Source organism: Engraulis encrasicolus, chromosome 21, assembly GCF_034702125.1.
Source record: "Engraulis encrasicolus isolate BLACKSEA-1 chromosome 21, IST_EnEncr_1.0, whole genome shotgun sequence".
Taxonomy (NCBI): Eukaryota; Metazoa; Chordata; class Actinopteri; order Clupeiformes; family Engraulidae; genus Engraulis; species Engraulis encrasicolus.
The window spans coordinates 26,129,430-26,156,708 of NC_085877.1; the positions used below are offsets into that span (position 1 = coordinate 26,129,430).

Sequence of the window (27,279 nt, forward strand, 5' to 3'; positions counted from 1 at the left end):
TTCAATTAATGTGTCTTCAAAAGTTTAAAATATCATCTAAAAATATTGTGATATCAATATTGACTGAAATAATGGTGATATTGATTTTTCTCATAACCCATAATCGAGCAGCCCTATCCCAAAGCTACCAAAGCTAATCAGTGTGTGTGTGTGTGTGTGTGTGTGTGTGTGTGTGTGTGTGTGTGTGTGTGTGTGTGTGTGTGTGTGTGTGTGTGTGTGTGTGTGTGTGTGTGTGTGTGTGTGTGTGTGTGTGTGTGTGTGTGTGTGTGAGAGAGAGAGAGAGAGAGAGAGAGAGAGAGAGAGAGAGAGAGAGAGAGAGAGAGAGAGAGAGAGAGAGAGTAAATATTAAAAGGAGCCCTGAGAAACTACTAAATTAAAGAGCAAATAATGGTCTTTCTAATGGTGACAAAATGTAAATAGTGTATTTTGTTTTTTATCGGACAGTTCATTGTTTTTATTGAACATTTGGGCCAACTCACACATTTCACAACCCCCGTGGCTTTTTGATTGCTTTCTCAGTCCACTGTGTAGGGAACAATTTTCCAGAACAAACACAGCATTACCAGTTAGTTTGCTCCCTTAGCACCAACCAACCACACTCACTGACTCTTAGTAAAACAATATAATTCATCTTCATATAATCGTCATCTTCATATTGAACATTATGGTCTCACACACTCCACAACCTCAGTGGAATTTTGAATAGTTTTCCCAGTCCATTCAGCATTTGCTCCCTTACTACCGACAAACCACAGTGATTCTCAGTAAAACAATGTACCTCATATCTCAGTGGTGTTATTGGACATTTATACTCCCTCAGTGTCTCTCGGTGGCTAGTCTTAAGACCTGGTGTTGTGAACACTCATTCATCAGATCATAAAACAAACATGTGCAAGCTGAATGCAAAAACAAATGCGGAACATCAGTGACACAACAATAAAAAAAAAGATTGTTGACGAACTGGTTTGGCGCTCCAGTGCCTCGCCAGACAGCAACCTATAGCCAGATACAGGTGGTTTATGGCCGACGACAAAGCAGGAAATGTTTTTCGAGTTTGGTATCACGTTTTATTTTCGTCTTTCACAACTATGTCCTAGCCAGTGACATTTTGACGTACTACTTTTTTTTGTGGCTGGTCGGGATTGAGTAAAAGGGGGAAGTGAGTGTTCGGCAGCAAGAGGACTCTTGGGGCTAGTTGTCATCTTATCATCAGTAACATCTGTGTTGTCATGGAGCAATCCTGAGAGGTCAGTAACTAGGGGACGACAAAAAAAATGTTTGTTGAAAAGTGTGGGATTCTTTACGTGTCTATTTGTAAACAGCACACATAGTTGTTAGAACAGTAAACAACAAATAAAAAGAGTGTTGTCATTTGATGTTGAAGCTGAAAGTGCATACTTTTTTTTTTTTTACTCGATTCATTTCAGTGAAGCTACATGACCGTTTTGCCCATTTTTTTTTAACTTTACATGTTTCCCATCCCTTTGAGCTTTTAAAATGGCTTTCAAGCCTCAGACAAGATTCAGACAGTTTTAGAGTGTGGCAGGAAAGTAGAGGGAGAGAGAGGTGGGAGAGGATCGGGAAATGACATGGAGCCGGATTCGAACCCAGGTCCCCGGCTTAACAGTACAGTGCTTTGGTCATTTGAGCTTCCCTTTGAGTTTTGCAGTCATCTCAGCTGCAGTGAAATGACTGTGTTTTAGACATTACAAACTAAAAATGCACTCAGAGAGTGCAGACCTCCGACAAGAAAGCTGGTCGATACAAGATTTGACTATGTTACACCCTATTGTTAAGTCTTTCTGCCTTCTTTTTGTGGAGTTAGAAACTGGAATGTCAAAATTCATCATCCCGCAATGGTGAATTCATAACTTTTTGAGTTATCCTGCTGACAGACAAACAAACAAACAACAGACAGACAAACCAACGCGACCGAAAATATAACCTCCTTTTACACAATTTCTACATGGGTTAGACCATAATTCATAGTCGTGTAATGATAGAGAAATGACTGTCATATAAACCGAAAAATTAACAATTCCTCATTTGATTTAGTGTTGATTAGTCCAGTTTTACAACATTTGAGTCCACCACTCATGACACCATGCCACCAGAGGAGGGATGAGGCACATTTCACTCTGTTCCACACGTAACACAGAAACCTGTTTGTCTTAACACTGAACAGTCATGTTATCTGCCACTCCCTTCCCTGTCAGAAGCTGATTTAAATTCCACACGTACGGCCGAACACCGCAACCTATTATCAGGGCTGTTTCAAGGTTTTTAGGGGCCCTATGCAAAAAGGAATTTGGGCCCCCTTTTCCCCGTCTTAATACTATTGAGGAGGGCACCCCTCAAGAGACATTTTGTAGTACCATTGCGCTTTTCAGTAGTTTAGGTGTGTGCTGCCACACTCACAAAGTTGTCATTGTTGTCATTTGAAGAGTAGGCTATATAACCAGGGGCCCCTGTTCTAATGGGGGCCCATAGGCAATCGCCTTGTTTGCTTGCCTGTCTGTGACCGGCCTGCCTGTCATACACTCTCCCCGTGTTACCCAATGCAACAGGCATGCACTCCAAATGACATGCTCGTTGCATATGGTGCATGCATCAAATGCATGCACCGTACATGGGAGGTGCATGTCGGGCAGATGGCATGGCAGGACATTAAGATATCAGAAGCATTTTTCTCATTTCAGCATTGTCTGCACTCCATTCAATTTCAAGGTTCAATGTTATTTAAGTGTCACGGTTTATGTGAAAATTAACGAAAATGTAAATGCCACTTCTCTTTTCTCTGACATGTATGACCAAAACCCAGTGATGGCCACCCTGGGTTCAGGAACTGCAATCCAGGCACATACTCCAAAAGACCAGCCTTTACCTGTCCATTTAGGACATTCAGACATTTGAAACCAATCTACTGGAGTACAGCTTCTAAATCCACATTGCCTGCCCATCACTGCAAAATACACATTGTGCACACAGTGTACTGTACACAGTAAAATAATTCAGTGCTAATTCAACACTTAAAGAGTACTCTGGGACCAAATACACTCTAGAACAGTGGTTCTCAGCCTTTTTTCAACAAACATCCCCTTGGCCTCATCACAAGCTTCCCAACGCCCCCTTGACCTCACCATAAGGCTGTCAACGCCCCCCTTGGAATGAAAAGATTAAATGCCCTGGGGACTAATGCCCCCAATTGGAATGTAAGCACCGCCCCCTCTCAGCTCTATCCTTCTCAACGCCCCCAATAGAGCTCCCCTACGCTCCCTTGGGGGCTGTACCACCCCCGTTGAGAAACACTATTGTAGAAGATTTTAAATTGATGTGTTGAATTGTTGCTGTGTTGTTGAATTGTTGCTTAAAGTATTGCACTGATGCTTTATTTTATTTATTTTTTACTGTGTAGCCTATATGTAGGCCCACTGACTTGTATAGTATAATAGTATAGTTATAATAGAAGTCTGTGTGTAGGCCCTAATGCCTTCTACTTACCCCATCAGATCCATGCTGATAAGGCAGGACACATGGGAGCCATGAAGCTGCTACTGTTACATCTGAGTCTTATCGGTAAGGTTGTCAGCCAATCAGACTGCAGAGCTGTCTGTGTGAGTATAGCTGAGCCGCGACCGTTTACCCAAGCTGGCCTCTCTAAGCAAGTGTGGCCTTACAGTGACCTCGTCCCTTGTTAGGATGATCCATAGAAATAATATATTTACACTATCAAAAAATCGTTTATGAAACTTAAACTTACAGAGTTGTTCATATCCTACATTGTTATATATTTCTATAAGATTATATGATAAGATTATATAAAACTTTTATAATATGGGCCAAGTTGTTCTTTTGGTAATTTCCAACAACTCCACAAAGGTTCATCCAAATCCGTTCATAACTTTTTGAGTTATCCTGCTGACAGACAGACAAACAAACAGAAAACAGGCAGACAGACAGACAGACAGACAGACAGACAGACAGACAGACAGACAGACAGACAGACAGACAGACAGACAGACAGACAGACAGACAAACCAACGTGTCAGAAAACACAACCTCCTTGGGGGAGTTAACAATGCAGTGCTAAACGAACATTTAGAGAGTACCCTGCGACCAAATACGCTCTAGATTCTAGTAGAAGATGTTCAACTCCTAAGTGTTGAATGATCACTGCATTTTTACTGTGCATTTTTCAGCCAGGAGTAACAGATTCTCTTGTCTTTCCTGACAGCTGCCCTGTGCCCCACCACCCACGCCAACGGTATTGTTACGGCGGTGGTGGCCCTGGTGCTCGAGGTTTCTGTTGGTGATGGTAGTGGTGCGGGTCCTGATGACTCCACTACCGACAGACCCGTCTCATCATCTCCCAGCCTTCCCTCCTTCACCTTTGCCACTGCATCTGACCTCTCATCCCAAATAGCCAGCACAGCGCAGCACACAAGTCAGAGAGCCGACACAACTTCTTCATCAGCAGGTGATAGAAATATTGAAAAGCTATACATCATATTGAATTAAACTTAGTGTTTAATGTTTATTTAACAGGGACAGTGCACAACACAAAATTGAGCCAGATTATAGCCCCAAGACTAATTTTCATCTGTAGTCCCGGGACAGGGATTGGTTAAAGTCCTCTGGAGAAATGTGAGGTTAGGTGCCTTGCTGAAGGGCACTTAATGATTGTGATATAGATTGGGCCCTCTGACCTCCTCACGAAAACGTTCCTCCCTGAAACCTAACCAAATTTAACATACATAGCATAGCCTATACCAGGGTTTCCCAAACTGGGGTACGTGCACCCCCATGCTACATGCTACACGGATGACGGATCCATTGACTTTCACTAGCTTAGCGACATGCTCCCTCTTTTAACTTGTCTTAAAGCAAGACAACAGTTTACATAAAAAATAAGACACTTTACCACCTTTATAAACTCTGGCCAACGATTTTAACTGCATTAAGCCCCAAAATAGTGGCATCCCCCTTTAACAACTTCACATATGGCAGGGTTTCCGGGCAATTCTGGTGCTGTAATGCGAGGCACTTGGATTCACTGTATTCCCAACTCATTGTACAAGCCTCCACATTATGATGAAGGGTAGTGTAAAGACACACACACACTCACAGACACACAGACACACACACACACACACACACACACACACACACACACACACACACACACACACACACACACACACACACACACACAGACAGACAGACAGACAGACAGACAGACACACACACACACACACACACACACACACACACACACACACACACACACACACACACACACACACACACACACACACACACACACACACACACACACACACACAGACATCTCAGAACCATTCAGGCCAGTACAGAAAGAATGAGGAAAAGTTTTTACTCCCAGGCAGTGCGACTGCTGAACAGAGACTTTTTAAAATAATATTTTTTTGTCTTTTTACTTATTTCTCATCTCTTATTTCTTTTTTTACTTTACTTCATTAATTCTTAAGATGCAGAGCTGATGACCCCCATCATCATTTCACTACAATACCATGTATGTGACAAATAAAGTTACTTGAACTTGAACTTAAATGTCCTGTGACTACCACAGTGTGCCACTGGAGGTATGACACGCATTAAGGGGCTACAACATCCCAGAACCGAGGCCAGCTTCCATATTCTACACATGCCTTAATGTACACCAAGCACTCAGAGGGCAAACTAGTGAACCCAAGGCAAGGCAAAGAGAGAGGCTAGGCTCTGTTAGCCAGGCTGTGCCCTCCTAGCGTTACAACACCTTCAGCGTTGCTACTTGTCAGGTCAAGAGCAATGCAGGTACTTTCTTAGCTCCCGAAAAATCGGGACCTCCTCCTACTTTGTCGGGAAGCAAGCAACCATTAGCAAACCAGGGGAGTCGGGTCAACCATGCCATTTGGGAAATGTTCATTCATGTTATGCTCTTGGTCAGACTAAGTCTCGAAGAGATTTGAAAGTCGATGATAATCAGGCTAGGCTCTGTAGCGCAGCAGAACCGGCCGAACCAGATTCTGTCACACCCTGAGTGAGTCGCATCGTAGTTCGCAATCAAAATTCCTTGTAGCATGTTTGTGCTCTCCCACTACAAAACTGAGACTGCCGACATGAATGTCAGTCTACCACATTCCACCTGAGTGCCGCGTCATTATCAGTTAGCTTGGTGGCGGGCGACATATGTTGACAGATTAGAAGATTAGTGATGCTCCACAGACAGTGGTGCACATATGGTTCAGCATAGCTCAGTGAGGCTGTATATTTTTGCAGGGAGCATTTAAGGCTTTATTCAGACAGAATAGTTTTGAGTGTGTGTGTGTGTGTGTGTGTGTGTGTGTGTGTGTGTGTGTGTGTGTGTGTGTGTGTGTGTGTGTGTGTGTGTGTGTGTGTGTGTGTGTGTGTGTGTGTGTGTGTGTGTGTGTGTGTGTGTGTGTGTGTGTGAGAGAGAGAGAGATAGGGGAGGTTCAGGAAACGTCCTCGGGCAGGAATCGCACCCAGGTCCCTGGCGTCAAAGTACAGTGCTGAGGTAATTTTTTTTAAATGTCTCTTAACCCATTGACGCCTAAGGCACCTGCAAAAAAGGGTGCTGAATGCCTGAGCCCTTTTTAAGAAAAGCTGCCCTATAAAAACCTATATATCTCAGCTTCTGAAGCACATAAAAATATGCACTGAGTTGCATTTAAACGCCAAGACCCTCGTATTTTATTAGAATGTGTTCATTCATCTCAAACAAACAGAGATTTTTAATAAAGTTGTCTCAAATCTCATGAACCTGAATGTTGCGTAATGCAGCTTCAGGCGCCAGGGCCAATGTTGCACAACGCAACAGCAGGCATCAATAGGTTAACCAACAGATGTGAAATGGAGAAAAGCTAGGAGACAGAGCGTCTGCCAAAAGGTCAGAGTGTAATTATGGATGGATTGTCCGGGAAGGAGGTGGTACAGTGGTGTAGTCTACGTAGAACGCGGGTATACGGAGTATACCCACTTCTAAATTTCAGGGATTTCAGTATACCCACTTAAAATTGATTGATCCATTATTTTGAATAGCACAAATATATACCGTATCCACTTCAAAAAATGCTCAAATATACAGTATACCCACCATAAAAAGTAGACTACACCACTGAGGTGGTATATTGGCCAGGAATGAGGGTAGACATTTCCCCTTTGTTGGTGACAACCCTCCCCAATGACCAACTAGAAGAAACAGACAACAAAGGTTTCCTGTTGGGGGGATAAAAACTGTAGGCCTATTAAAGGGGAGTTATTCTGTGAGATGGGAGAGATGTGTTCTAGAGACTTCTATATGTTTCTCCACATCCATCTCTCCGGTGCCGTTATAAAAAGTGGCTTGTCGCTTGTTTTACTACAGTGCCGTTAAAGCCATGGCCAAGGTCAGCGGGCCGTTGTTGAGTCACAAAGCGCTGCCACAGGTACATTAAAACAATAGGCCTACAAACCATATAGACTACAATAAAAATTAGCCTCATAAACATCAAATGAGGATTATAAAATGCTCATGAATAAGTAAATAATGTTTGGCTAATTAGCTACTTAACCCATTTTAGCTTGATGCTGCATACCGGTATACGTTGTTTGACCTTTGGCACCTGGAGCGACATATACACTGCATTCAGGCTCTTGATTTTTTTTTGTTTTTTTAAAGTGGGTATGTTAGAGCTTAATGAACACATACTAATGCATAATGAGGGTCCTTGCTTGAATGCAATTTATTTCATGATTTTATGTGCTCTGGAGGCTTTAGAGCAGGGGTGTCAAACATACGGCCCACGGGCCGCATCCGGCCCGCCAGAGGGTTCCATCCGGCCCGGAGAGAAAAAAAAAAAAACTTTTTTTTTTTTTAAATGAAATAACCGAAATGCGCAATTACGCACAAAATCGAAACCTGCATGACATTAACCCAATGGTCCCTCTCTGTATATATGTAGTAAAGTGCACATCACACTTCTATTATAAATGGTGAATTTGTACTGTAACAGGCATTTGATAAAGCTCATATATTATAGACCTCATATATAGAGATAAAATGTTAATATTTCTTATTCGTATTGTATTGGTATTGATTGTAATTAAATAATAAATATAATTGGATTTGTATTGGTTCCTATTAAGCTGAAACTGGAAACGGGATGTTAGAATGCGTGAAAATGCAGGAAATTACATCTAAGAAATTAAAAAAATTGTGGGGGAAAACCCCCAGACCCCCTGTCAACAAATATCTGTCCCTTATTTAATTAATTGACGGTTAGCAATGAATGAATGAAGTCAAGGGAATTTTGCATAGGATTCTCAGTATTGCATTGCTTTCTACATATTCAACACACTTAAAACGTGATAGCACTGAACACTAATCCTCTGCTTTATGTTTTTTTTTTTTGCAATGATGTTACTAATGCGGCCCGCTTGAGGTCCACATGGGTTGTATGCGGCCCCCGGACCAAAATGAGTTTGACACCCCTGCTTTAGAGGCACCGTCCCCCCCCAAAAAATTTTTTTGCTGATGCTTTGGGCTAAAATGGGTAAAAGTGGAATACCAGGTTCTGGTGGACATTTTAGATACTAAAATGTCCAGCTGAGTTAAGGAAGGAGTGATCCTTGTCCTTGTTCCTTGCATTTCAAAATTAATCTTACAAAACTAAGCAAATTTCATTTACCACCTACATTTTCCCATTCACATAGACACCAATTAGGCTACATATCTAACAACAATAGAGGCTTTCCATTCAAGGAGCAACAGTTTGTTATCATTTACTTTGAACTTGACACGTATGTACATAGTATTAGGAAATAGTGTCCTTTTGTTCCCTCTGTGATGCATGCTGTTCACGTTCATGTCCTGTACAGATAACTGAGTCACAGACCAGGTCATTTCTTAGAGGTCACATGACAAGTTGCGCATGGATAACACCACTCTCACAATCAAAAGATATGACATGACAGACATGAAAGACGTCGATTCTTCAGCCAACTTAGATCCCTTTTTTCACGAGCAATTTTTATGACCAAGCTTTCAGTCACATGTGTTCCTATGGGCACAGGGAGGGGGTGGATTGCAAATGGGTGAATGCTAAATTAAACCTCATTAACCTATAAAGCTCTCAGTTAGAACATCACTTTTGCTGTAAAGCTCATCATGTTTGGGCACACAGTAAATTGCTTTTGTTAAGCTGCTTCAGCTTTGTGTCAAAACAAAGAAGGTTTACAGTACTTATAGACAAACAGTCCTCACTGTATGTGGTAGAGTAGCATGTCCTGTTTCACTGGCCTTGTTATGTATGTGTGCACACTCATTCATTCAACCCTATACAGTGTTTGGAATGTTGTATTTTAACCGTAAACCATTGGGCGTGTGTGCACGCATGGCATGTGCATGCATGGCATGTGCATGAGCAAAACGTGCTGCACACAAAGTTGAACCCTCACAAGCAATTCCTCTGTTCACTAATGTCACTGTAGACTGCTATTTGAGGGCCAAAACACAGTGAGCATACATGTTAGGCTACTGCCAGGTTATTATTGAGGATTTGATCCCCTCCACACTGAAATTGACAAATTTATTTTACAACAGTCTCTTAAAAAGTGTTATAGCCTAAACACTTCATTGGCATTAATGAAATAATTAATTAATCATAAACAAAACATTTACAAATGTTTGAAAATGAATAGCAACCAAATATGACTGCACAGTGGAGTGAGAAGCGGCTCCTAATGAATGAGTTTGATGTGTCCATAAACGCTGGAGCTTCACCCAACAGATCTTCCTTTTGGGGTGCTGACCAAAATATTGTTAAACTGAAAAGTGAGAAAAGGTCGCACCATACATGAACGTCTTTTATTTATGCATGGTGCAATCTTTTGTCACTGTCGAGTTTGATGTCAACCAGTGCTCTCCCCCATCCTCCTCCATGACTGAGGTACCCTGAGCATGGTACCGTCCCACCGCACTGCTCCCCATGGGGCGCCACTGAGGGCTGCCCCCTTGCACGGGTGAGGCATAAATGCAATTTCGTTGTGTGCAGTGTGCAGTGTTCACTTGTGTGCTGTGGAGTGCTGTGTCACAATGACAATGGGAGTTGGAGTTTCCCAATGGGCTTTCACTTTCACTGTCATGTGTGCCTGCTGGACCCTTCCAGTGGTTTCATCTCTTTTGCTCTTTGGAGGGCAACCTTCCAGGACTGCTGACGCTATGCTGTGTCTGCTGTGTTACGTAGGATACTTAGTATTTCTTACTCATTTAAAAACGTTTGAAAATCTTTTTAAAAATTATTTCATTATTTACAAGTACACTGTTTATAAATCTCTTTAAGGGACTGTTGTTCTAAAGTGCAAACCGATTGTCCTTTTTCGAGTGCGCATGTGACCTGGATTTGCTGATCTTGTTCCTTAGTCTTTGTGTGTCTTTTTTACTTACTTACTTATGTAAACTATTTATTTATTTCAAGTGCTATTTTTATTGGTATTTTCCAATGTTTTTTACTGTATAAGAATCAACTCTGGAGCAGTACGGCTACATAACACTTACCTCACTTGCCTGGAGGCCTATTTGACATTTCCATGTTACCCAAGGCAATATTGTGAGGCATTCTCATAATGCGCACGGTTCTGTCTGAACCAAATTAAAAAAGCACCTGTTCACTGTCCTTATTTGCAAATATTTAATATAGCTAATCATGTAATATTCCACATTTCCTAATAGCTGCCCTGTCTGCGAATCAGGGTGCATTTCTCAAAAGAGAAGTTGTTAGCCTGTTAGCAACTTCGGTAGTTGCCAATGGGAAAATGCATTGAAAACAACAAAGTAGCTAATGTAGTAAGCAACTTTGGTTTCGAGAAATGCACCCAGGCCTTTTTTTGCTTTTGGACCAGGTGGTTCGTTCCGAACAGAAGCAGTATATTAACGTTTCTGGTTTTGGGTTCCAACCTAAAATTCATGTTCTTGAACGGATAAGAAAATAATTCATTTTCCAGACTTGCAGAGTGTAGTCGTTCTGAATGTCCGGTATCCATAAACTCAAACTTGTCCTGTCCATGTATTGGGTGACCTAGTAAACCTAGTAAACTAGTCTGCGTACATACGCAGAATAGAGACAGCATACACAGAATAGGATAGCCTTCCATTGATAGCCTTCCAATATGATAGCGAATGGCCTCCCATTATTTTCAAATAAACAGAGCTATTCTAAAATAATAATAAAAAAATACAGTATAACGTTTTTGGTTTTGTTCCTGGCAAAAGTTTTTGTTTTTTTATTTTTCATTGCCTGAACTATTTCAAAGCCTTGATAGCCTACATGATAAAAAGTTGGTGATGATATGAGCAGATTAATATGTGATCCATGACTGTAAGGCTGCGCAATAGGCACTTCTTGAGGTGGCTGACAAGATTCATGCTTAAAGAATCTACGCTGTTATAAAAGAAAATGCTTCTCACCACCCTGAATACTACACCATTGTCCTTGAATGAACATTGACGTTGTGCACAGTACAACCCCCAAAAAGTCTGCCTGCATACTGTAGCAGAGACGGTTTAAATGCATATGCTTAGAATAGAGAATCTTTGACTGTAGTACAATGCACCTCTGTTGACTAAAATAGGTTGTCCTGTCAATTGCTACGGTAGTTTGTCAAGGCCGTTTGAAGTTGACGCAGTCTGATGTTGTAAGTGCAATGACGGTAGTAAATACTCTTGCTACCATGAATACTTCACATTTCACACATACGGTAAATTTCCATAAGGCAGTGAGGTGTGATATTGATGAAGTGTGGACAGATTCATCATCTGTAAACCTTGTAACAACAAGCGCCGCAAACAGAATGAAATGTGGAAAGTTCAAATAAGTGACAGGGTCTGAAATGACTGGATTAAATTGACTGAGAGAAAAATGAGTCCCGTAGATTGGGACAGGAGCATAGCCAGATTTTTGGTTGATGTTTGGGCCCAGGCCAGTCCTGCACATCCCTTTCCGCTTGTGTCTGATCCTGGATGGAAAGGGCTAACTTCAGTAGTAATGGGCCTGTATGATCATATGATGTCTGAGACCTTTGAACACTGAACCATTCGATGCATTCGAAAGATATACTGCCCATGTTTCCAAATGGCGGCCCACGGGCCAGATCCAGCCCGGGTATGGCAAACATTTGGCCCTCCATGAAATTGGAACCAATGAAAATATACGTAACTTACTGTATATGTATGCTATATGTGACCATACGGTCGGGCGATTTGTTTGGGCCTCAGCCTCATTTGCACTTCATAATTGGCACTTGGGGGAAAATGATTGGAGACCACTGATGTACTCGGCAGCCAGTGGCATAGTTATACTATGTGGCTGGTGAATTCAGGTAAATTGGGCCACTTTTTTTGCCTATAAGTGAATGGCCCAAAGTGGCTCAATTTACCTGAATTCACACTACGTTCTGACTGACATCTATAGTCCTTCAGTATATGCTTTGCTTAAAAACTGTTTTTTTTTCTGACATCAGGGTGAAAAAGGCAGGTCTTCCCTAAAACGATGTGTTTGTGGGATGAAAATGTGTGATTATCTTTTCATGCATTTAAAAAGAACTGGATTATAACTATGCCAATATTACTGGATAGATAACAAAACAATTGGTCTTAGAGCGGCCTTTCATAACAGTTGAGATATGTTGAGTGAGAGGTGAATTTGGTGACTTTTCAATGTCTTTGGCGTATTGCATGGAAATAGGAATTCATTCTTCAACATTCGTAAAACAAGGTCAACCTCACAGTCAAGTTCAGGGAAGGTGAGTTTCATTTTCGTATTGGCATGCTTTCAATTGCCAGCACTTGAGAGTAGCATTTGCCTTGAAGCCCATACATTTCAGAAAATAAGCTAGACACAATCAGGACTGTAGGCTGTAGGCCCTAAAACAGACAAGCCCTTGCAATGACAGATGTGTATAACAGCTGATGTACTTATCGAGAGAACTGTCAACGGTCTTTTTGTTGGGTTTTTACAACTGAGATTAGGACGAGAGTCTGTGACCTGCCCATCCAACAGAGTGACTTTGTCTCTTAAACAATAGGCTAAAACACAATAGCTGGTTGGCTGCGAGGCTTTTGTCTCTTACATTGCCATGCTATCTGGTATCAGACTGTGTAAACTCTCTTTTCACTTTCCCATGATTTATGTTGTGGTGCACATTAGGTGCGGTTAAGAAGTCATAACTGCATATGAATGTGAAGAGTGAAAAGTAAAAATAAGATATTACGTCGTGTAACACGTACCACATAATGGTTGTGCAATTCCAAACCACTTATTCTCACTTATTAATAAAAAATACCCATGGGAACTCATAATAGTGAGAGTAATAAAATAACCATGCCTTAATAAAATACAGCAGTGCAGTTGAGCATTAAAAATGGTACGTTTGCCAATTGCACACATTGTATTTTTTTCAACATAGATGAAAGATTTTAATTTCTAATTGTCTCATCTGAATGTGATCAAAAGTATGTCATATGTCATGTGAGCATGTGCTCTCTCAAATCCAACCCCCCTTTCCCCTCTTGACTCCATTACACACAGTAGAAACAGTAGAAAAGTAGTTTGTCCACGGTAAAGCTTATGGTAGCCTACTCAAAACCAGCCCATTGAATTGCACTGCTTTAGATACAGTACTCTGGACTGAGAGTGTCTGGCTGTGTTTTATTGTATCTTTGCAGGAGCTTGCAATACGTTCATACAGTAGAATACACTTGGGGAGTGTGGGGCAATTCCAATGCAGCACACAAGGCAGACATCTGAATGGTTACAAACCCATCCTCTTCCACTCTGTCTGTCTGTCTGTCTGTCTGTCTGTCTGTCTGTCTGTCTGTCTGTCTGTCTGTCTGTCTGTCTGTCTGTCTGTCTATCTATCTATCTATCTATCTATCTATCTATCTATCTATCTATCTATCTATCTACGAGTATCTATCTATCTGCATGACTTATGACATTTATTACCCTCTGTCTGCATTGACTGGAATTCTGGAGCTGGATCCTCTGTTATCGTCTTCACATTTGGCAGTCAATCATGTCACGCCATGAACATGAATCAGATTGCACTGTTGTTTGTCCAACTGTTTCATATGATTGACACATCTTTTGTTGGGAGACAATACACTGTAATATCTACCACTTTAGATACACAATTATCCTCCAAAACCATAGCCTAGAGATATACAGCATCAACACCCCCGGGAGAAAGAATTACATGTTGTTTGTATTCTCTTAACATAATAGTGCCACCCATATTCTTTTGTGAAAGAAGGCTCAAAGGCCTTACCAATGCCAAAGGCTATAGCCCGAAGCAGTAATGCCATTATGCTAGCCAGTGTTATTGAAGTACAGGTATACTTACAGTACTTCTCAATTGGTTTTGTACATTTCTCACAAGAGAATAATCATTCTCAAAACGTCTTGTTCAATTGTGACATCCTGCTGTTATCTGTGCACATGGTAAAATACGTTTCTCATAGTTTTCAGCATTTAGCAAATGCTTTCATCATCTTGCAGGTGGTTGTGTACAATTCTCAGCTTTTTTGTACATTAGCAATTGCTTTTGTCACATCACTCAAAAAGCATTGTCACTGAATACACAAAACTATCTCAAACCCCAAAACATTTAGGCCCTATGTCATAGTAGAAGTCTTGACATGCAAAATGATTTACCAAGCTGCCATAATGTGTTAAACACTGTATAATTTTCATTGGATTTGTGTCTATAAATGTGATCTGTATTGGTGAATTGCTCGAAGGTAAATATTGACTCTCTAATCAAAAGCAGTAGAAGGGAAAGAGGAAACAAGCATGCAATACAACAATAAGCACTGTACTGCATTACATTACTCTATGCCTCATGTGCCCTTTATAATTACGCTCCACGCAAAATTACAATATTTCCCTAGAATTTCACAAGACAGTAAGTGCACTTTATACAGTATCAGTGTATTGTTTCAAATTTATTTTGCTTTACAGTTCTATATTTTTTTCCACATGGGCCTGCAAGACAAGTAAAAAGCGGTGGTAGAGGGCGCACTTTGACACCTCAACCAGAGTTGACTATTTTTTTGATTTTGCAATGAGAAAACCTTTCAATAAATATGTCATACTCTAAATGTATATCTAGTACAATCTTACCTGATCAATGTAATATAAAGTCGAATTTACAACATTTTCCATCCATTCTAAACAACATTTCGCTTTAGAAAACATCCTCAAGAGTGTACTAGCCAATTGACAACATGACAAATCGATTTGACAAGCTTGTCCGTACACTATGACATAATGACTAACCATTCTGCTGGCACTGACGCGTTCATTGACACAAAAACTTAGTTTTGGAAGACAAACTAAGGATTTTGAGGAAGAGACTTGGTTTTGCAGGTCATCCATGGTGTTTTGCCATTTGTTAAAGCCAGGGGCGCCACCAGAAATGTAGGGCCCTATGAAAGATTGTAATTTTGGGCCCCTTAAGGGCCCCTGCTAGTGCTTTTGGGCCCTCTTAAGGGCCCTTGTCAGTGCTTGGGCCCTTAGAATTTGTAACACTTCCGCCCCCCTAGCGGCACCCATGGTTAAAGCTGTTTTGAGAATGAATACTGTGTTTTGAAAATTGCGAGAGAGATTCGAGAAATGTACAAAACCAATTGAGAAATACTGTAAATGTGCACTGTGTAAGATGGTGGCCAGAGTAGGTATTGCAGCTATGCCGCTCATTGAAACTGTGCTGTCTACTGCCAAATTTGATCTATTCATGAATATTTACAAAGAAATTGACTAATATATACCAGTATGACCAAACATACAGCTAAAAATGTACATTTCTGGAAATAGTGCAATATTCCCAGTCTTAATAAATACATAGAATTTGATGGTGGTGGTAAGTATTCATGAAAAAGGTAACATTTGTGAATGGGCAACATGAATTTTGGAAACAAACTAATAAACTAAAAATATTACACAGTGCACCTCTAAAAATTTAAGTGAGTTATTTTACAGTGTAAAGGTCTCTCGGTGGATACATCAGTGTAATGTAATGCAAAAATAACTTACTGAAACTACAGTGTTGAACAGTTCCTCCATTCTGTAAGATAGATACTCATTAACTTATTTATGCATTACAATAACGCTACTGAATCTATGGTTTACAAAAAAGGTCTTTTAGGGGTTAAGGTTTTGATAGGCTAAAATTACAATACCCGCCAAAAACATGTAAGGTAAATGTACAAACACCCCCATGTCTGGCGCTAAGTAGTCTTAGTAAACAAGAAAACAAATACTACATAATAATGAATAATGTTTATTTGACATCCACAGGTGTCCAGTCAGCCTCTTCTCCTCCTGCTGGCAACTCCCCTGCAGTACCCAACACCACTGGGAAAAACTTTGTGAGCACAAATCTGCCGGTTTTACCTCCATCATCAACTTCAAGTGCACCCACTTCCAAACATCCTGTAGCAGATGTACCGAGCGCTCCGGTAACAAGAGCCACCAGTCAGTCTGTGTCCACAACACCTCGCAAGACAGTTGAAACAGTGTCTCTGATGAATGTAAAGATAACTTCTGCACCAATGACCAACACACAGTCTGCTTTGGCAAAACAGCCAACAACAGGAGACACAGCATCTGCTGGGTCCCGAGTGACACAAGCCTTCAAGTCAACAGCACCCTCACCTGCATCACTCGGAATGACTTCGATTGAATCACCTGTCACTGAAAATACCCCACCAGCAACAAGCTTTCTCAATACCACCAAAACCACCAGCTCTGGCCAGAGTGAAAGACCACCAGGCCCAACATTAGAATCACAGACTGAGACCACAGACACTATCACTATTGCATCTCAACCAGATTCAACATTGGATGACTCCACGTCCATCATTGACGGTACAAGTTCATTACAGCCCCTTCACAGCACAACACCTTCAACAACATCTTCATCTGTGATAACACCATTCCCTGTGTCCACCACCAATGTGAGTGCAGATCTATCAGTGTCGTCTCAATCATCACCTTCAGTTGTATCCACCACCACTGACCATTCTCTGATGAGTGCTTCGAGCACTCGTGCACCAATGACCACCACACAGCCTCCATCGACACAACAGCCATCAACAAGACACACAGCATCTGCTGTATCCCAAGTGACTCAGTCTCTAGTGCCAACAACTCTACATATCACCCCCGAAACAGCCACTACAGCCCAAGAACAAGCAACAGCCACGAACCCTACTCTAAAGTCAACTACAGAATCAAATAGCCCTTTAGCAAGCACCAACCCTGTGCCAAATTTGAGTGCAAGCATGATAACTACTCCTTCATTACTTGGTAGCAGTACCTCGACTCATAGACCTACAATGTCAGCTACATCTTTATCTGAATCTGCAGACATGAACAGCCAAACATCTGAAACATTCTCAAAATCGACACCATCGAGTTCATCTATCACAACAGTAACATCCAGTCCACCTGTTGCCTTACCCTCTAGTCCTCAGGTCACATCAGGCTTAACATTGGGAACATCATTGACATCAGCACCTGTGGCTTTAACTATCCATTCACAGGGTGCATCATCACCAACACCACCACCACCCTCATCATCATCACCACCACCATTATCATCATCATCAGCAGCAGCAGCATCACCACCACCACCATCACAGCCACCACCACCACCACCACCACCATCACCACCACCATTCCCCTCCTTATCCACTCTTTCACCATCATCCTCATCGTCCTCCTCCTCCTCCTCCTCATCATCATCATCATCAGCAGCAGCTAGTACAGAAGAGAGAGCTACTTCCTCAACTGCATATGCTACTTCACCATCAGGATCCACTGCAGTCCAGGATACAACTGCCCCATCATCAGAGCCGACACATTCCACATCAAATGTGAATCCAAACGACCCAACCACCACTCGAAAAACCCTCCTGGACAACTTATCACTATCAGAACATTCCTCTGCGTCAACTTCTAGAACCACTGCAGTAGCCTCAACTGCTGATGACATCACAATGCCAGGAACACCTGCACAAGCCACATTACAAAGTTACTCTTCAGCCACCAGTTCCTCACTTTCTACAAACACCTCTAAGTACAAGTCAACCACATCAGAGCTGAGTATTACACTTTCCAACACGTCCAAACCACCATCAAGTACTGCAAATAGCACTGGGCCTACCATGCTAACTTCCCCTTCTTTACCTGTTATAAGATCAACCACCAGTGACGCCAGGGCCTCTACACTGACCCAAACCTCTAATGCTGTGTATTCATCTCCTAGCTTTGTAGGAGACATAGGCACACAATCGCAAATGGCGTCATCAGTTGCATCAACAAGCCATACTGTCCTTTCAGAAGCCTCTCCGAACTACCTGCCATCCAGTGGATATACCTCAAGTGCCACTTTGCAAGGTTCATCATTTACACACACATCCACACCTCTGTCAATGACTCCTATACAAGGACACAACAATCATGAATCTGAAGCTACAATGTCTGTAGCTTCATCAACACAGGCATCACCCGATGGGTATCAATCAAGTAGTGCCCCGCTAAAAGAGACCCCCGTGGCAAGCACATCCACACCTCTGTCAATGATGTCTACACGTGACAATCTTGAATTTGAAGCCACTATGGCTGTAGCTTCTTCCACACAGGCACCACCCGATGGGTATCAATCAAGTAGCGCCCCGCTAAAAGAGACCCCCCTGGCAAGCACATCCACACCTCTGTCAATGACGTCTACACGTGACAATCTTGAATTTGAAGCCACTATGGCTGTAGCTTCTTCCACACAGGCACCACCCGATGGGTATCAATCAAGTAGCGTTCCGCTAAAAGAGACCCCCCTGGCAAGCACATCCACACCTCTGTCAATGACGTCTACACGTGACCATCTTGAATTTGAAGCCACTATGGCTGTAGCTTCATCAACACAGGCATCACCCGATGGGTATCAATCAAGTAGCGCCCCGCTAAAAGACATTCCCCTGGCAAGCACATCCACACCTCTGTCAATGACGTCTACACGTGACTATCTTGAATTTGAAGCCACTATGGCTGTAGCTTCTTCCACACAGGCACCACCCGATGGCTCTCAATCAAGCAATGCCCCGCTAAAAGAGACCTCCCTGACAAGCACATCCAGGCCTCCGTCAATGACGTCTACACAAGCACGTGACAATCATAAACTTGACACTACTGTGCCTATTACATCTGTAGAGCCATCAACAGCACCATCAGAGGGGAATGCTGCCTTACAGTCGTCCCCGACACCAATGTCTATCACATCAGGTGATGCATACCTTGCTCAGTCACATACTTCACAGTCAATATTGAAACAGTCTGCAGCCTACACCGACATAACCACTCAGCAGCCATCGCAACTTGCATCAAGACAATCCCCATCAACTGCGGATTCTATGTTTTCCCCTTGGTCAACCCCGAAATCGGTCTCTGCAGGCGTAGCTACTAGATATACCTCAGTGGACAACACGGAAACAAGTCTCTCTGCAGAGGATGCTACTGCAGACACATTCTTCCCACCGACAGCCCCAATCTCGGCTTCTGCAGACATACCAAGACATACCTCAGTGGTTAAAACCGAGACAAGTCACTCAACTGTGTCTCGATCAAGACATTCTACTACACCTGAGGGTGCTGCTGCTGCGGATAGATCTACATTTTCTCCACGGACATCCCCAAGCTCAACCTCTGCAGACGTACCTAGACATACCTCTGCCGACAAACCTGAAATAGGGCACTCAACCGTGACTGGATCAGATGCAACTATGGAGCCGCCCAGGATATCATCTCTGCCTATCTCCCCATCAGCACGTGAACCGGAAAGCACAGATGTGACAAGACAGACAACGCACTCACAGCACTCAACAACAACGCGGCCCGATCACGCCAGTGCATCTGCGGTGACGTTCAACACACTGTCTCACACCTTGGAAAATCTGACTGATGTGCCGACTGGAGTAACGTCACCTGTTCCGCCTGTGCATATGTCAACAGGGTCCACAGGTGTGCAGTCTACAGGTAATACTGCAGTGCCTAGACTGACCTCAGAAGTGCAATCTACGTCAGGGCCTTCAGCCACTACTGGTAATACCCCTGCCCACTCAACTACATCTGGGAAACTTCAAAGCAACACAACTCGTCTGTTGCAATTCACATCAAACTCCCAGATTGAGTCCACCTATAGGGCAGGGTTGACTACCAGTGAAGCTGTTTCTAAGGCTGATCCAGTTTCTAAGGCTGATACATCAGCACAGACGACAGTAAGACTTGTTACACTAAATGCCTTGACTGATACAACACAAGATGTCACGTCAAGCAACCCACTGGTGCCAGTTGACTCTACGACATCAACAGTTCAATCAGGAAAATCATCCACATGGTCATCACAAAAGTTCACAACTGACTCTGCCAAACCAGCCACATCAGGCAACCCAGTGGAAAATACATTGTCTGCAAAAGCAATCTCCAGTAATCAACATTTTCCAACCACCACTTATTCACTACTACAAACAACTTCTAATCCGTCAATGACGTTCACCTCCAGTGATGTAAGCAAACACACTCAATCTCACACTATGAGTTCTTCCTCTTCCTTTGTAGCCGTCACCCCGGCAACAAGTTATGCATCCCAATCAGTCCGCACAACATCAGTGGAGACAATCACTAGTAGTCCTGCAACTAGAGACAGCACACATTCTCAGTCACCACACCAGCCATCTGTAACTGAAAAGACTGCAGCCCCCTCCGTGGACATTACAAACAATAACTGGCCCGATTCATCCGGAGTGACTGTTGATTCCTCATTGCAAGCAGTTTCTACAGCTCAAAATGTCATTTCAGTGTCAGCGAAACCACCAATTGACAAAACTACAGTCACATCCACAGATGTTACAAACAGTGATGGATCTAACCTATCAGAGGTAACGGTTAATGTGTCACCCCAGACAACATCTACAGCTCACAAAAGCACTTCAGTTACAGTTAAACATTCAGTGTCAACGCCTGCCCACATCATCCTTTCAACAGTGGCTACACACAATAACTCACTCACAGACCCAACAACAGCAGATAACAGTCATTCAGGTTCACCATCCATAACTATACACCCTACTACTTCTCCAGAGGCCTCTCAACAAACAAAGGCCTCAGCAGAATCACATACCACTGTCACAAATACTTTGGCACAGTCGCAAGGCACGGATCCAACATCTGCATTTCCTGGTGCTGTTGACATTTCACCTCTGACATCTCAATTCAAGACTACTGTAGATCAAGCTATGACTGCCACGCCAACCTCAGAGCAAACAACACAAAATAATAATACCACTTCCCAGCTAAACCCAAATATGATTTTGAGTACAACCAAGACAATAATATCAAGCGACACCATGCCAGAAAACATTACAGTCTCATCAGTAACAAAACCCATTATGACACATTCAACAAAAGTTACTCCACCAGTAATGTCCACTACAGAGACTGCAACTACCAACTCAGGACCAGATACACATTCAGTGGCGTATGTGACATCACGGTCATCCGCAACTAGCGACAACACCCCTCTTCAGTTTACAACCACAGCCTCATCAGTAACAACACAATCAACAACAGTGGCTCCGTCGACAATGTTCACTACAGGGTCTACAACCACCAACTCCAACTCAGGATCAGGGGCACTATCAGGGTCAGATGGGTGGACGTCGGAGCCTGCCACAAGTCCCGTCTTCACCAGCGAAAATGCTCCTCTTCAGATTTCAACTGTTACTCCATCGTCGGCAACTGAGGCATCCTCTCCATCCACTCCAGGAAGCACTCTCTCACTGTCACCACTTTCCGCATCTCCAACTACCCTAGTGAACACAGTGAGCTCAGACAGCCGCCCCATGCACTCCACATCTGTCGGCGCTGTGTCAAAACACACCACGACTAGCCAGACGACCTCACCTACCTTTCCAAGCTCTTCTACCGAACACTTGACATCTGTCGACGCTGCAAGGCCAACAGCTTTGTCAAGTGATGAAACTTCTGCTTTCTCAACTGACAAGCGGACAACCACTGATTCAACCCTTACAGATGTCACCTCTGATCATCCTGCAGTGAATACAGCAATGCATTTGTCTGCTCAGTCCCCAATGGGCTCAATAGTAACAGTGACAACAAAAACAATGGCGACTACAGATCTTGGCGTTTCAGATAGTGACATTACAACATCCAGACCTGCAACAACAACACCATCGTCACAACCAACTGGCAGGCCAACATCCAGTCACTCACCTTTGACTTCAACATCTTCCACAGATATAACCAATCCAACCAGCAGTTTGTCTGCACACACATCATCATCATCATCATCATCGTTGTTGCCATCGACATCATCATCATCATCCACAATATTATCATCACGTCCCTCACCACCATCATCATCATCATCAGCATCCTTGCCATTGTCTTCATCATCATCCACAATATTATCATCAACTCCATCACCATCATCATCATCATTGTCATCAATGTCATCACCATTATCATCATCACCACCACCATCATCATCAACTGAAATAACAATAACACCATCAACAATAACATCATCACCATCCCAATCACCATTATCATTAACACCCCCATCGTCATCATCGTCTTCATCATTAGCATCCTCAGCATCTTCATCAACATCATCACCAGTACCACCACCATCATCATCATCATTGTCATCAACGTCATCACCATTATCATCATCACCCCCACCATTATCATCAACTGAAATAACAATAACACCATCAACAATAACATCATCACCATCCCAATCACCATTATCATTAACACCCCCATCGTCATCATCGTCTTCATCATTAGCATCCTCAGCATCTTCATCAACATCATCACCAGTACCACCACCATCGTCATCATCATCATCATCACCACCACTATCACCACCACTGTCATTATCTCCTTTGTCTTCATCCACACAAAATGCCACAGCCCAGACAGATGGTATCACCCCACTTGATCAAAGCACAAGAACACCAGACGCAGTCCTTTCCAAAACAACCGCTAATGGGCCTGATGTTGAAAATAGCACCAACGTCACACGCCCCGGAGAGGTATTCGCATCATCAGCCCTACCATCATTGCCACAGGTTTCGTCCGTCACACTCTCGACAGGGAGCGCAAACTCCGCAGAGTATGCCAGTACCGCAGAGCACACATCAACACCCCATCAAAATGTGACATTAGAATCGAGATCCACACAGTCACAAATGTCATTGGGGTACGTCATCCCCACAGAACATACAGCAATACCCAATGGTAATGTGACTTTAGGTACAACATCCACACAGTCCCCCATGTCATTGGGGCATGTAAGCCCCACAGAAGATACAGCAACATCCAATGGCAATGTGACTTTAGGTACAACATCCACACAGTCACCCATGTCATCGGGCTATGTCAGTACCCCAGAACACACAGCAACTCCCAATGACAATGTGACATTATTTTCTGTGCCCACAAAGTCACCTCTTTCGTCAAATGGTGTGCCATCTTCCTCAACGTCTAATAGCCACACGATATTAGATTCAGCAGCCACAACACCACCCAACCTATCAAATGGTTTTACAACATATGCTGTGCCAACAACTACTAGTGGCTTGAAAACAGCGTTTGCAATTTCAAATAGCGTGCCTACAACTGAAAATGGTGTTCTTACAACTGCAAATGGTATTCTTACAACTGCAAATGTTAGCTCTACAACTGCAAATGTTAGTTCTACAACTGCAAATATTAGTTCTACAACTGCAAATGCTAGTTCTACAACTGAAAATGGTGTTCCAACAACAACAAACAGGGTGACACCAGCACAGTCAGCAGGAGTCACGATGACGAAAGACGCATTTTTGACAGATAAGAACACACCACTGTCCAGTACAAGCGCATTGACCCAATCATCGTCAGGCACCACAGGCACAGTAACTACACTAAGCAGCAGCATATCTGATTCTACCACATCACCATCACCTCTTGTGAGCAGCACAGAAATCACTGAGACTCCCAGTCCAGGCACACATACCACCAGTTTGACCCAAACAGAAGCTGTTACAAAGCCACAAGTGAGCACTTCAACAGGGCCAGGCTTCACATATACAAGTCACTCGTCAAAATCTCCCCCGTCGTCAACCTTGGGTTCACCCTTGACTGTGGGTAATTTGTCGGCTAATTCCACCACAGCAGGTGACCTCCGTACGACCACCATTGATCGGAACTCACCACTTTCCGCCACACATTTACCAGAATCCTCGTCTGACCCGCCACCTACGACGCCGTTGTCAAGACGACCTATCGTGTTCATAAGCCCGGAGCCCCTGATCAAGCCCATCACGTTTGAATATGCGAAAGTGGGACAGGCCACGTTCATCATTAATCATGATGACTCTTAGACCATGTTTTTACATACAGTATATATATTGTAAATGCATCCTATTGTTTATATGCAAACAGAGTTCTAGCTCCTTAACACAGATTTTTTTTAAAAAAAGCAGAGTTTTCTAAAATGTACACCTCACAATGGCATTTTTTTAATCTACATGCAACTGGACCGAAATATGTAAACAGATAAAAATTAGATGTTTTTAAAAATATCTGCTTACATGTGACTAAGGCCTTACTGAGGTAGGGACACAGGGATGCGATCAGGCTGGAAAAAGGTTAGGGTGAGAGCTTGGCACTGACAGGCGGTCCTTTTTATTTTAGAAATTATTTTTAATATTGAATGGGCTTTCAGAGTCATTGCATTCACAATAAGTTCTGCTTAGAGAGTTGGTCATTTAAATATTATTTATTGCTAATATATAACGGTTGCGGTCACTTGCTTGTTATTTTTACTGAAATGTGTCCAGTGTCCAGTGACGCGTTTCTACTCTATCTGATTACTTTTATTGGACCTGCACCCAAAGATAATAGTAAATCTCCCTGGGTTTGAAAGAGCTTTTGATTGAAGCTAACAATTTCTTGCAACACCCATGTGGGGACATTCCCCTCACAGTCCACTGTACATAGTCTGTTTTCAGTAGGGGCTTAAGAAGCTGTTTACATGTATAAGGATATTTTTGAAAACTCATCAGTCTTAGCCTCTCGTTCACACGTTAATGGAGTTTTAGAATGCGCATTTCACAAACTCCGATTTAAAAAATATCCCATTTAGGGGGCTTAAACGCTCCTGTCACAATGGAGCTTTTATTTTTATCCACATGTCATGTTTACACGTAAATGGATGAAATACTATCTGCATACTTGTAACCAGCACCATAGACTGAGAGGGTAAATGCCTTGGTATTTGTTTTCTTTTCTTCCGCCTGTGCTCTGAACACAGATGCTCTCGCTAATTAGCAGGTGTGCAGTCATTTGTCTGATGCGTCTGCCAGCGTCAAAACCAGATGGATCGGACCTGGAATGGATGAAATGTGTGCCACTCACATGGGGTTGATATTTTTGTCTTTGAAGCTAAAACCACACAGAGGATTAAAGTTATGTTTCATCTGACACCACACATCTCACATAAGGCTGCATCTGACCAGATCTTGAACTTCAGGGACCCTGTTTGTTTAATTGCAACTATATATGATTCTTTATTATTTTCCTCAAGAAACAAACAGTATAGAGCAAGTGTGTTTTTCTGTTAACTAGGTTTAACCTCTAAGGTTCGGGAAGACTAGCAGTCTGAAAGTCTGTGTAAGAGTACTCTTGTATATACTTTGATTTGAATGTGTAATGTCTACCTTGAGCTGTGAACCTGTATTAAAATGAATCTGTTCCATCAAATGAAGCAACTGGACTTCTTTTTGGAGCTCCAAGCTTTGCTTGACATGGCCTGGATGTATGAGAATCTTCACTTGCTTACTACATACAGGTATATTCTGTTTCCAACTGTTTCCAACAACAACAACAACAAAACTCAGTCACTTTTGGCTGGCAGAAGAAATTTCTCTGTTTGCACATCACGTCATAATGCCAACACACAGAATGATAATTATGGGTACCAAATAGTTGAAAAAGTTTTATTTTTCATGCCAGCTGGCATCTGGCCATATTCTTGTGTGGTAACAGAGGAGTCAACAGTGCCTGCGTGCAAAACTTCCGCCACAGGATTTATAGTGCCACAATGAGAGAACATGGGTGCCAGATTAGGCAGTTTCCTGCTAAACTGGGCTGTTTAGAATGCCCATCAGCACATAAAAAGGCCTATTTGTCTGCTTATTTATGGCCACAGAAATCAATAGAATTTAGTTCAATCAGGGGGTTTTACAATAGTGCCTCCAGGCGTTTTTGAGCATCAAGAGGCACATCTGGCAACCCTTGATGGTAGTGCATGGTAAGAAGGAAGGAATGTGGTCACAGGTGCGATGCATGGCCTTGTTTTCTCACTAGAAGGAAGTTCACACACTTTGGAATGCACTCTGCGGTTTTGACTCTGATATTGGAAGAGGAAGGCAAAATAAACCAACCGTACCCATCCGTGTTATTTTAATGCCTTCTCACAACATGAGACTCAAAAGGGCATAAGAGGACTGGTGCATGGCATCTGGACCACAAATGGTTGATTATAGGACCACTATGGCGCCCCCAAGAAGTGGTGCCCTAGGCCAGTGTTTCACAACCTTTTTTGTCTCATGTACCCCCAAGCCTTTTCTTTGTACCATGAGTACCCCCTAACTTGTGTTTTACATCGTTTTTTCTATTCCAGTGTAATTATGCTCCATGCATTTGCTAAAATTACATTTTTCCAAGTACCCCCTGAACTGTGCTCGCGTACCCCTAGTGGTACACGTACCCCTGGTTGGGAAACACTGCCCTAGGCGATCGCCTTCTCTGCCTATGCCTATCGCCGGCCCTGGTTGTTGATAATAGGACCACTATGACTGCCACCTCAGGCTGCCAAAAACCTGAACATTTCTATCACAATCAATCCTTGTGCTTATAAGCAATGTCTCCCTTCTTTCAGTGTCCAGGACAGACCATTGAAATCCTGGACATTCAGGGAAAACCAGGACAGGCGGCACTGTAACACTGAGCAATGTTGTATCACAAGGTGAGAGACTGGAGGCGGATATGTGATAACAGCAGATGTGATGGGTGCTCTGATTCTCACCAGAAAAAAGGCTGCAGCACACTTGAAATCCTCTCCACAGAACAATGTTTT

At 42.7% G+C, this 27,279-nt stretch overlaps 1 protein-coding gene across 1 annotated transcript; it reads left to right on the forward strand.

Moving 5' to 3' along the window:
* Nucleotides 1-3,140: 3,140 nt before the first annotated feature.
* LOC134437322 (mucin-2-like) lies at nt 3,141-25,889 on the forward strand. The gene is made up of 5 exons (XM_063186813.1): nt 3,141-3,212; nt 3,510-3,576; nt 4,235-4,477; nt 16,371-17,645; nt 17,733-25,889. The coding sequence occupies exons 1-5, from the start codon at nt 3,168-3,170 to the stop codon at nt 24,518-24,520; spliced, it is 8,418 nt and encodes a 2,805-aa protein (XP_063042883.1). The 5' UTR covers nt 3,141-3,167; the 3' UTR covers nt 24,521-25,889.
* The last annotated feature ends 1,390 nt before the right edge of the window (nt 25,890-27,279 follow it).

What these genes read in the sequence shown, in the direction of transcription:
- LOC134437322 (XM_063186813.1), top strand. Translation starts at nt 3,168, where the DNA reads ATGAAAAGATTAAATGCCCTGGGGACTAATGCCCCCAATTGGAAT. An exon ending in CTAATGCCCCCAATTGGAAT is followed by an intron (nt 3,213 to 3,509) that starts GTAAGCACCGCC and finishes TTACCCCATCAG; the next exon opens with ATCCATGCTGATAAGGCAGG. An exon ending in ATCACCAACACCACCACCAC is followed by an intron (nt 17,646 to 17,732) that starts CCTCATCATCAT and finishes CACCACCACCAC; the next exon opens with CACCACCATCACCACCACCA.